The 13,457-nt window shown below is 55.7% G+C and overlaps 1 protein-coding gene across 1 annotated transcript in view; it reads right to left on the bottom strand.

Annotated features, from left to right (window-relative positions):
- Positions 1-13,457, bottom strand: part of LOC142923295 (serine/threonine-protein kinase PAK 2-like) — a 44,302-nt gene that overhangs the window by 6,120 nt on the left and 24,725 nt on the right. Inside the window, exons 3-12 of the mRNA XM_076064340.1 lie at positions 12,429-12,529; positions 11,512-11,665; positions 10,378-10,409; positions 9,454-9,564; positions 8,954-9,191; positions 7,527-7,590; positions 6,032-6,080; positions 2,103-2,215; positions 1,569-1,686; positions 849-948 (exon numbers count right to left, since the gene is read on the bottom strand). Coding sequence (XP_075920455.1) covers positions 849-948; positions 1,569-1,686; positions 2,103-2,215; positions 6,032-6,080; positions 7,527-7,590; positions 8,954-9,191; positions 9,454-9,564; positions 10,378-10,409; positions 11,512-11,665; positions 12,429-12,529 — 1,080 coding nt within the window. The remainder of the gene's footprint in view (positions 1-848; positions 949-1,568; positions 1,687-2,102; positions 2,216-6,031; positions 6,081-7,526; positions 7,591-8,953; positions 9,192-9,453; positions 9,565-10,377; positions 10,410-11,511; positions 11,666-12,428; positions 12,530-13,457) is intronic.

Below are 13,457 nucleotides of genomic sequence, written 5' to 3' on the forward strand. Positions count from 1 at the left end.
GTGGAGACACGTGGTTGAGACAGGGAAGGAGGACACGAGGGGGGTGGAGACACGTGGTTGAGACAGGGAAGGAGACACGGGGTGGAGACACGTGGTTGAGACAGGGAAGGAGAACACGAGGGGGGTGGAGACACGTGGTTGAGACAGGGAAGGAGACACGGGGTGGAGACACGTGGTTGAGACAGGGAAGGAGACACGGGGTGGAGACACGTGGTTGAGACAGGGAAGGAGACACGAGGGGGGTGGAGACACGTGGTTGAGACAGGGAAGGAGACACGAGGGGTGGGGAGGGAGAGACAGGGAGGGTTGAGTTCACTGCTGGCAGCCAGGGGAGGCAGAGCGTGGTTGGTGGTGAGGCTTCCGTGTCCCACCAACCTCTCCTGGCCATGGGCCCTCCGTGTCCCTCAACCCCGCGCCCCCGTGTCTCCCCGTGTCTCCCCGTGTGTCCCCGTGTGTCCCCGTGTGTCCCCATGTCTCCCCGTGTGTCCCCGTTTCTCCCCGTGTCTCCCCGTGTCTCCCCGTGTCTCCCCGTGTCCCCGTGTCTCCCCGTGTCTCCCCATGTGTCCCCATGTGTCCCCGTCCGTCCCCATGTCTCCCCATGCGTCCCCGTGCGTCCCCGTGTCTCTCCGTGCGTCCCCGTATCTCCCCATATTTCCACGTGTCCCCGTCCGTCCCCATGTCTCCCCGCGTGTCCCCATGCGTCCCTGTGTGTCCCCGTGTCTCCCCGTGTGTCCACACGTGTCCCCGCGTCTCTCCGTGTGTCTCCGTGTCTCCCCGTGCGTCTCCGCGTCTCTCCGTGCGTCTCCGCGTTGTCCCCCGCACGTGTCCCTCCCACCCCCGGGTCTCACTGAGCTTGACGGAGCCGTCCATGCCCAGCAGCACGTTGTCGCTCTTGATGTCCCTGTGGATGACGTGGTTGGCGTGCAGGAACTCCAGCGCCTGTAAGCACTGCAGCACGTCGGCACACAGACGGAGGTGCCCACACAACCACCACCACCCACGTGGCCTTTAGCGGACTGCCGGGGCGAGTGGTGTTGTGAGCAGCAGCAGCAGCAGCAGGTCAGAGTGGTTTTGGTGCAGGCGAGTTGGTTGGGTGGGGCGAGCGGGGGGAGGGGATGAGTGGGGGCGGGGGGTGATTGGGTGGGGCGAGTGGGGGGGTGTGGGTGGGGGCGGTGAGTGGGGGGGTGTGAGTGGGGGGGTGTGAGTGGGGGGGGTGTGAGTGGGGGGGTGTGAGTGGGGGGGGTGTGGGTTGGGGTGGTGAGTGGGGGGGTGTGAGTGGGGGGGGTGTGGGTGTGAGTGGGGGGGTGTGAGTGGGGGGGTGTGAGTGGGGGGGTGTGAGTGGGGGGGTGTGGGTAGGGGCAGTGAGTGGGGGGGTGTGAGTGGGGGGGGGCGAGTGGGGGGGGTGTGAGTGGGGGGGTGTGAGTGGGGGGGTGAGTGGGGTGTGCGGGGGTGAGTGGGGGAGTGTGAGTGGGGGGGGTGAGTGGGGGGGTGTGAATGGGGGGGGGGGGGGGCGAGTGGGGGGTGTGGGTGGGGGGGGTGAGGGGTGGGTGGGGGGGGGTGAGCGTTACCTCACGACAGACGGCTGCGATCTGCCCCTCGTCCATGCACGTCTCCGTGACGACATCGGTGAGCGAGCCACCCGCCAGATACTCCATCACCACCCACAGCTCCTCACCCACCAGGTAGCTGGGGGGGTTACCCACGGTGCCAGTCACTCACAACCCCACCACCACCACACCCACAGCTCCTCACCCGCCAGATACTCCATCACCACCCACAGCTCCTCACCCGCCAGATACTCCATCACCACCCACAGCTCCTCACCCACCAGGTAGCTGGGGGGGTTACCCACGGTGCCAGTCGCTCACAACGCCACCACACCCACAGCTCCTCACCCGCCAGATACTCCATCACCACCCACAGCTCCTCACCCGCCACGGTACCCACGGTGCCAGTCACTCACAACGCCACAACCACCGCACCCACAACAACCACTGCACAACGGCACCCGCATCAACGCAAGTGCCGCACGCGATCGGCCAGCCATGGCGGAGACCCAGAATCCAATGAGCTATGAAGTTATTTTTTCCTTTTACGCTCACCTGTCCAGGTAGTTGACGACGTTGGGGTTCTTGTTGGCGCGCATCACCAGGATCTCGTTGATGATCAGCTCCTTCTTGGGCTGCTGCTGCAGGTTCATCTGCTTGATCGCCACCTGGCGAAGAGGACAAAGGTAAAGAAGATGAAAGGTCTCTCCCACCACTTTCGTGAGCCAGCGGCGATTCGCCCACAAACCCTCCCGTGAAGAACCGCCAGGGGACGCGCCCAGGTTTGGTGGCCGGGAGACAGAAAACCTGCGAGAAAACCACAGTGGATCATCGATTATCCGGCACCGCGCGATTATATCCCGGGCAGCTTCCAACGTTGTCCAGCTGCGGTCCAGGGCCGATCCGGCGATTCCGGTAAAAGCTCTCCAAAGGCTAAATTTTGATTGAAAGCTTTCGTGACTGCAGTAATTCACCTGATGATGACGACCGTTTGTGTTATGGTCGAAACGTCGTGAGAATTTTTATTGTTTTATATATATATTTTATTGTTTCCCTTCAACGTGACTTTACCGAAAGAGCTAAGAATATGAACTCTCCAAAGGCTGTGAACCCAGGATCCGGCGATCGGCATCACCGTGTGGGCGTGACTAAAAGGAAGCAGCTACGCTTGATTTCAGTGTTAAATATCACATACACTACGTGACACACTACACACACCTTAATGTACCATGCGGCGATGTATCCACGTGCGTTATTGTCACAGCCTTCGAGATCGGAGTGGTCGGCACGGTACAATAAAGTAGGGATATTTCTGTTTGTCTACTTCTGTGTTTATTTGTAGCTATATGATGCGGTAAGCACATTTAAAAACACTAACAACACGCACACGACACCTACAAACAATGTCGTACAAGGACGTGCAAAAGTAAGCAATTTTAAATAACGATGATGATTCGTGATTATCGCACGGTGATCTACCGTCGTTTTTATTTTACCGGATATCAAGGCCGCACGGAGCCACCGCGACGGAGCGTTCGTGTCAGTAGCGACCGAGGCCACCGCAAGTGACAGCTCAAGGAAGTGGATAATTATCGTCGTCGTCGCCACGTGGGAATTCATAGGAGTGGCCAAATAACTCTTAAACACGTGGCACGGAAGCACCGGGAGACACGGGGACGCACGCAGAGACACGGGGACGCACGCAGAGACACGGGGACGCACGGGGAGACACGGAGAGACACGGGGAGACACGGGGAGACACGGGGAGACACGGGGACGCACGGGGAGACACGGGGAGACACGGAGAGACACGGGGAGACACGGGGAGACACGGGGAGACACGGGGAGACACGGGGAGACACGGGGACGCGCGGAGAGACACGGGGAGACACGGTAGGGGGGGAACCGGAGAACCCGGAGACAAATCCACACAAACGCCAAATATACAGCAGGCGTTAGCGTCGGGATCGAACCCACGACTTCCTGTATAGCAGGCGAGGTGGTCAACATCTCACAGACACACACCAATATACAGCAGGCGATGTCCGTCTCTCCCGAGTGACGATGACCGGTGCGACGGCAAATATATCGAAGCGATTTTGTCCACGACAGCTTAACAAAGACACGGCGATACTGCGTTAACGCACAGAATACACGGACACACAGAACACACACACAATACACACAGAATACACACACACACAGAACACACACACAATACACACAGAATACACACACACACAATACACACAGAATACACACACACAGAATACACACACACACACACACAGAATACACACACACACACAGAATACACACACACACAGAATACACACACACACAGAATACACACACACACACAGAATACACACACACACACAGAATACAAACACACGCAGAATACAAACACACACAGAATACACAGAATACACACACAGAATACACAGAATACACACACACAGAATACACAGAATACACACACACAGAATACACAGAATACACACACACAGAATACACAGAATACACACACACAGAATACACAGAAATACACGGACACACAGAATACACAGAATACACGGACACACAGAATACACAGAATACACGGACACACAGAATACACAGAATACACACACACACACAGAATACACACACACACACACAGAATACACACACACAGAATACACGGACACACACACACAGAATACAAACACACCCAGAATACAAACACACACAGAATACAAACACACACAGAATACACACACACACACACAGAATACACACACACAGAATACACAGAATACACACACACAGAATACACAGAATACACGGACACACAGAATACACAGAATACACACACACACAGAATACACACACACACAGAATACACACACACACAGACACACAGAATACACGGACACACATACACACAGAATACACAGAATACACGGACACACAGAATACACAGAATACACGGACACACATACACACAGAATACACATACACACAGAATACACAGACACACAGAATACACGGACACACACACACACACACAGAATACATACACACAGAATACACACACACAGAATACAAACACACACAGAATACAAACACACACAGAATACACAGAATACACACACACACACAGAATACACACACACAGAATACACACACACAGAATACACAGAATACACGGACACACAGAATACACAGAATACACACACACACACAGAATACACAGAATACACACACACAGAATACACACACACACACAGAATACACAGAATACACACACACAGAATACACACACAATACACACACAATACACACAGAATACATACACACAGAATACATACAGAATACACACAGAATACACACAGAATACACACAGAATACACACACAGAATACACACAGAATACACACACAGAATACACGGACACACACACAGAATACACAGAATACACACACACACAGAATACACAGAATACACACACAGACACACACACAATACACACACACACAATACACACACACACAATACACACACACAGAATACACACAAAATACACACACAGAAAACACGGACACATACACACAGAATACACACACACACACAGAATACACAGAATACACACACACACAGAATACACAGAATACACACACACACAATACACACACAATACACACACACAATACACACACACACACACAGAATACACACACACACACACACACAGAATACACACACAATACACACACAATACACACAGAATGCACACAGAATACACACACACACAGAATACACACAGAATACACACAGAATACACACAGAATACACACACACAGAATACACACACACAGAATACACACACAGAATACACACACACAGAATACACAGACATACACACAGAATACACACACACAGAATACACACACACAGAATACACAGACACACACAGAATACACAGACTACACAGACATACACACAGAATATACACACACAGAATACACAAACACACACAGAATACACACACACACACAGAATACACACACAGAACATATAGACACACATAGAATACACACACACAGAACATATAGACACACATAGAATACACACACAGAATACACAGACACACAGAATACACACACAAAATACACAGACACACGGAATACACACACACAAAATACACAGACACACACACAATACACAGACACACACAATAGACACACACACACAGAATACACAGACACACAGAATACACACACACAATACACAGACACACACACAATACACAGACACACAATACATGGACACACAGAATACATACACACAATACACAGACACACACACAATACACAGACACACACACAATACACAGACACACACACAATACACAGACACACACAATACACAGACACACACACAATACACAGACACACAATACACGGACACACAGAAGCAGCAAGTTAAGGAGTCTCGTCTCACCTCCTGTCCTGTAGACACGTCACATGCTGTGTAGACCGTCCCTGATGCACTGCACACAAAAAAACAATATACCCCATGCAGCTTACACAGACGGTTGGGTCAGGTGCTATTAGCGAGCACTTATACAACTATTCAACAATGTTTTATCTTTCCAGATAAGGTCCACTGAGCTCTGTAGCTTTTTCAGAACTGACCCGGCTATCACAAATGATAGCTCAACAAATTGGCTGATATCATCGTCACCATCACGTGCAAATTCATAGCAGTGGCCAAATACTCTAGACGCGTGGTGACGTCGATTCCAAATGTGGATGGAAAGGCGGGAGGACCCGGATAAAAATCCACGCGGCCACGGGGAGAGAGACGCAAATGACAAATATACAGCAGCAGAAACAGCAGGCGCCGTCGGGGTCGGGATCCAACCCACGACCTCCCGCGTGCCAGGCGAGGTAGTTGACATCTCATAGCCACCGTGCCTATTAAGGGCGGGGGGGGGGGGGGGGGGGGCGGGTTGGGGGGGCTGAGCACCACACCCGGCCACCTTTGTCTCCCCTATTCCTCATAATAATTAATGTATGCACGTCGCACCCGGTACTCATTTCAGGCCGAGTCAACCTAGGGAAGCCCCAGAACCGGGCCTATTGTAAACGGGATAGGAATAGGGGTTATGGAAAAGGGGATAGGGGGGTGGTAGGGGATAGGGGGTGGTAGGGGATAAGGGTTATAGAAAAGGGGATAGGGGGGCGATAGGGGATAGGGGCTATTGTAGAGGGGATAGGGGGTGGTAGGGGATGGGGGGTAGTGGGGGTAGGGGCTATTGTAGAGGGGATAGGGGGTAGTAGGGGATAGGGGGTGGTAGGGGATAGGGGGTGATCGGGGATGGGGGGTAGTGGGGGTAGGGGCTATTGTAGAGGGGATAGGGGATAGGGGGTAGTAGGGGATAGGGGGTGGTAGGGGATAGGGGGTGGTCGGGGATGGGGGGTAGTGGGGGTAGGGGCTATTGTAGAGGGGATAGGGGGTAGTAGGGGATAGGGGGTAGTAGGGGATAGGGGGTGGTAGGGGATGGGGGGTACGAGGGGGTAGTAGGGGATAGGGGGTGGTAGGGGATGGGGGGTAGTGGGGGTAGGGGCTATTGTAGAGGGGATAGGGGGGTGGTAGGGGCTAGGGGGTAGTAGGGGATGGGGGGTGGTAGGGGATGGGGGGTACGAGGGGGTAGTGGGGGTAGGGGCTATTGTAGAGGGGATAGGGGGTAGTAGGGGATGGGGGGTGGTAGGGGATGGGGGGTACGAGGGGGTAGAGGGGATAGGGGGTAGTAGGGGCTAGGGGGTAGTAGGGGCTAGGGGGGTGGTAGGGGATAGGGGGGTATGAGGGGGTAGTGGGGGTAGGGGCTATTGTAGAGGGAATAGAGGGGTGGTAGGGGATAGGGGGTAGTAGGGGCTAGGGGGGTGGTAGGGGATAGGGGGGTACGAGGGGGTAGTGGGGGTTGTTTACTGACCCCTGTCCGATCTTCTCGAACCGTGCGTACTTCTTCTTGGGGTCCCCGACGCTCACGATGCTGCCTGTGCACACACAGACACATCACACACAGCACACACAAACACCACACACACAAACATCACACACACAAACATCACACACAGCACACACAGCACACACAGCACACACAAACATCACACACAGCACACACAAACATCACACACAGCACACACAAACATCACACACACAAACATCACACACACAAACATCACACACAGCACACAGACATCACACACAGCACACACAAACATCACACACACAAACATCACACACAGCACACACAAACATCACACACAGCACACACAAACATCACACACAACATACACACACAGCACACAGACACATCACGCACAGCACACAGACACACAGCACACACAAACATCACACACAGCACACAGATATACACACGCAGCACACAGCACACACACAAACATCACACACAGCACAAAGACATACATACATGTACACACAGCACACAGACATGCACAGACATCACACACAGCACACACAAACATCACACGCAGCACACACGCACGCAGCACACAGACACACACGCACATCACACGTACCACACAGCACACACAAACAGCACACAGACACACACACAGACAACACACAGCACACACACACAAACAGCACACACAATCATCACACGCAGCACACAGACACACAGACACACACACGCACATCACACGTACCACACAGCACACACAAACAGCACACAGACACACACACAGCACACAGACACACACACACACAAACAGCACACACAATCATCACAGAATCATCACACAGACACACAGACACACACACGCCCATCACACGTACCACACAGCACACACAAACAGCACACAAACACACAGCACACAGACACGCACGCACAAACAGCACACACAATCATCACAGAATCATCACAGTACACAGCACACGGACCACATACACACCACACGCAAACCACACACACACACCACACCCCGTATAGCCTTAACAGACTGTTGGGGCAAGTGCTGTTAGCGAGCACCTATGAAGGTTGGCACGGTGCATGAGGGGGTGGGTGGCCAACACCACGCCCGGCCGCCTTTGTCTCTCTAGTGGCAATGTTTACTACACACTGCACCAGGTACCCATTTGAGGTGGTGGTGCTGTGCGTGGTGGTGGTGCCATACGTGGTGGTGCCATACGTGGTGGTGGTGGTGCAGCGTGGTGGTGGTGATGGTGCAGCGTGGTGGTGGTGGTGGTGCAGCATGGTGGTGGTGGTGCAGCGTGGTGGTGGTGGTGGTCCAGCGTGGTGGTGGTGGTGGTGTTGGTGGTGGTGGTCCAGCGTGGTGGTGGTGGTGTTGTTGTTTGGTGGTGGTGCTGGTGGTGGTGCTGGTGGTGGTGCCGTACGAAGCTTCTCCAGGATCTCGTCGTCCGACATCTTGGCCTTCTTCTTGCTCTTGTCAGCCGCGCCGCCGCCGTCGGGCCCCGGCTTGTCGGGGGTCCCCTTGTGGGGGGTCCCCGAGCCGGGCTCCCCGCCGTGGTGGGCCGGGGGGCCCCCCGGGGACGGGGCCCCGCCTCCGACGCCGACGCCGTCCTTGGCCGGCTGTGGTGGCCGCAGGGGCTCGATGATGGAGCGCGTGTACATCTGCACACGTGGGCGAAGGGGAGAAACACTCGATCCCCACCCCACACACCCCGTGCAGAGGGGGACGGGCGGAGCCCACCCTCTGCCGCTCCCGCGTCTCGGTCGGTCAACCCACGGCGCTTCCTCCTGCGCCTGAGCCCGGCGCCCGCGGCCGGCCCCCCCCGGTCCCGTGACCTCCCGCCAGAAAGCCTCCGACGCTTCACGCGGCCTCGAAGTGCACCTGGCCTGGCGCGGCGCGGCGCGGCTTGCGTGCGAGACGTACGGACTTGGTGTGCTCCGGCCTTGGGGCGACGATCGGAGGAGGCGAGGCGTCGTCGTCGTCGTCGTCGTCGTCCTCCTCGGCCTCCGCACACCCCGCGTCCACCTTCGTCACCTGCGCCACAGACCAGAGGTTCCCCGGGTAGCCCCGACAGACTGTCGGGGGCAAGTGCCTCCTAGCGAGCAGCGCCGATGAAGGCCGGCGCGGTGCACGGGGGGGCTTGGGGGCGGCCACCTTCGTCTCCCGCTCCCTCCCCAGCGACGACATTTGCTGCGCTGCGCGCGCAGGCACTCGTTTCGGGCCGAGGCGACCTAGGGGAGGCCCAGGACCGGTTCCGATAATCGCCATCGCACCGGTGGTGCTGGTGGTGGTGGTGGCGGTGGCCGTGAGCGGGGATGGAACTCGGGTCGCGGCCAGGTTCGAAGGGGCGGCGTAGCGCTCACCGCCAGCCGCCGCTCGCCGCACAGAGAGAGTGGCGCGTGCACGCGGGAGCCACGGCGATGATAATCTTGCCGACGACGATGACGACGATGATGACGATGATGACGATGATGACGATGATGACGACGACGACACGCAGCGTCGTCCCGGTCAGTACAAGCGACCCCTCGCCTTCTCACAAACGCCGAGAGCCCACGGACAGACAGCGCTGGTCGCTGGTGTGCCGGCGCTACCTGCAATCGCCCAAGCTCTGCAGGCCTCTACGTATGAAGACGTTTCCAGCCAACGGATGGATGTTCATACACTATGCGAGTAGCATAGTGGCGGTTGTAATGCTGCCGCCGCTGCTGATGATGGTGGTGATGACGCCGATGATGATGATGATTTTAGAGCTGTAGCAGCTGCTGATGATGATAATGATGATTTTAGAGCTGTAGCAGCTGCTGATGATGATTTCTCGCCGATGACGGTAAGAGCCTCCCTCACCTGTGCGGTTCCTGTGTAAGCTTCAACTTTATCTGTGAAATAAAAACGAAAAACCAGATGTCATTCACGCGTCCGAACGTTCTCACAAACCACCGTCACCACCGGCAGGACTGCCACCATCACCGCTATCAAGGCAAAGACCCCCCGTGTATCCTTAACAGTGGCGATGTTTGCCACACGCCGCTACACCAGGCGCTCGTTTTGAGGCCGAGCCGAACTAGGGGAGGAGACCCAAGACCGGTCGAGACCATCGCTATCCCTGGTGTTGGTGGTGGCCGTGAGCGGGGATCGAACTCGGGTGCCTGCCGAGTTCGTAGCACGGAACAGTGCTAACCGCTGCACCACTGCTCCTCATTGTCACCACGATAACCACCACCACTGCTAGTGTCACCACAATAACCACCACTGTCACCACTGTCACCACAATAACCACCACCACCACGGGCACCACTATAACCACCACCACTGTCACCACTATAACAACCACCACTGCTAGTGTCACCACAATAACCACCACCACCACTGTCACCACTATAACCACCACCATCACCACTATAACCACCACCACCACCACGGGCACCACTATAACCACCACCATCACTGCTAGTGTCACCACTATAACCACCACCACTGTCACCACAATAACCACCACCACTGTCACCACAATAACCACCACCACTGTCACCACAATAACCACCACCACTGCTAGTGTCACCACTATAACCACCACCACTGCTAGTGTCACCACTATAACCACCACCACTGCTAGTGTCACCACTATAACCACCACCACTGTCACCACAATAACCACCACCACTGCTAGTGTCACCACAATAACCACCACCAACACCACCACCAGGACTGCCACGGCAAAGCACCACAACGCTCCCAGCCTTGCCTCGACCACCAACTCGAGAGGCTCAACAACACGCACGCACGCACGCAACAAAGGTGGCGGCCGCTTCTCAAACGTGAAGGATGAAGACTCCGCTCCTCTGCGTGCACGGTGACACGAGACCCACCCCCCCGCCGCCATCACCGCCTCACTGGCGCCGCACTCCCAGCCTTGCCCCGACCACTAAAACCCGCGGGCGTGTGGGGGGGCACGACGCGGTGGGGGGGATGCCCGCTCACCCAGCACGGGCGTGAAGCTCATGTACTTCTGGTTGACGCTCTCCTTCGAGTCGTAGAACTTGAGCACGTCCAGCACCGCCTGCGGGTTCTTCTTCTGCTCCGACTTGCTGATGTTGGACGTCGACAGGAGACGCAGCCACTGCTCGGGCATCCCCTGCTCCCCGCAGACGCACGCGCGGGCACGCACGTGTACAGGCGGGCACGCACACGTGTACAGGCGGGCACGCACGTGTACAGGCGGGCACGCACGTGTGTACAGGCGCAGACGCACGCACGGGCACGCACGTGTACAGGCGCATGTACGGGCACGCAGATGTACAGGCACGTACATCTGCAGGCGCCTGCATGCACGCACGAGTAGAGGCACGGACATACACGCGAGTACAGGCGGACACAGGCACGCGCACACCGCATACAGGCGTGCACGCACAGCCACGAGTGTACACATGCAGGCACGCACGTGTACATGCATGTGTGTACACGCGCACGTAGAACATGGTGGTGGTGAGAGTTGTGGTGGTGGTAAGGGTGGTGTGGTGATAAGCGTGGTGTAGGTGAGAGTTGTGGGGATCGTGTTGGTGGTAAACGTGGTGGTGGTGGTGGAGCGGCTGGTGGTGGTGGCGGCGAGTGCGGTGGTGGAGGTGAGCGTGGTGGGCGTGGCGAGGGTGGTGAGCGTGGTGTTGAGCATGGTGGTGGTGAGTGTGGTAGTGGCCAGCGTGGAGGTGGTGAGCACGGTGGTGGTGAGTGCGGTAGTGGTGAGCGTGGAGGTGGTGAGCGTGGAGGTGGTGAGCGTGGAGGTGGTGAGCGTGGAGGTGGTGAGCGTGGAGGTGGTGAGCACGGTGGTGGTGAGCGTGGAGGTGGTGAGCGTGGAGGTGGTGAGCGCGGTAGTGGTGAGCGTGGAGGTGGTGAGCGATTACCGTGAACTCCCCCGTGACGGCATCGAAGCCGACGTGCACCGTGTGCTCAAAGTCGGAGGGCAGTGAAATCTCGGGGCGCTCCTTCTCCTTCTTCTTGTTGGCTACGCACACACACACACAGCGTTACACACACACACACACAGCGTTACACACACACACACACAGCGTTACACACACAGCGTTACACACACAGCGTTACACACACACACACACAGCGTTACACACACACACACACACACAGCGTTACACACACAGCGTTACACACACACACAGCGTTACACACACACACAGCGTTACACACACAGCGTTACACACAGCGTTACACACACACAGTGTTACACACACACCATTACACACACAGCGTTACACACACACAGCGTTACACACAGCGTTACACACACACACACAGCGTTACACACAGCGTTACACACACACAGCGTTACACACAGCGTTACACACACACACACAGCGTTACACACAGCGTTACACACAGCGTTACACACACACACAGCGTTACACACACACAGCGTTACACACACACACACACACAGCGTTACACACACACACACACAGCGTTACACACACACACCATTACACACACACACCGTTACACACACACAGCGTTACACACAGCGTTACACACACACACACAGCGTTACACACACAGCGTAACACACACAGCGTTACACACACAGCGTTACACACACAGCGTTACACACACACACACACCGTTACACACACAGCGTTACACACACACACACCATTACACACACACACACACACCATTACACACACACAGCGTTACACACACACACCGTTACACACACACACACACCGTTACACACACACACAGCGTTACACACACACCGTTACACAGACACAGCGTTACACACACAGCGTTACACACACACACCGTTACACACACACACAGCGTTACACACACACACACCATTACACACACACACCGTTACACACACACCGTTACACACACAGCGTTACACACACACACCGTTACACACACACCGTTAC

This window comes from Petromyzon marinus, unplaced genomic scaffold, assembly GCF_048934315.1.
Source record: "Petromyzon marinus isolate PM22_M1 ecotype Great Lakes invasive population unplaced genomic scaffold, UKy_Petmar_22M1.pri1.0 PM_Scaffold_4, whole genome shotgun sequence".
In the NCBI taxonomy this organism is placed as follows: domain Eukaryota; kingdom Metazoa; phylum Chordata; class Hyperoartia; order Petromyzontiformes; family Petromyzontidae; genus Petromyzon; species Petromyzon marinus.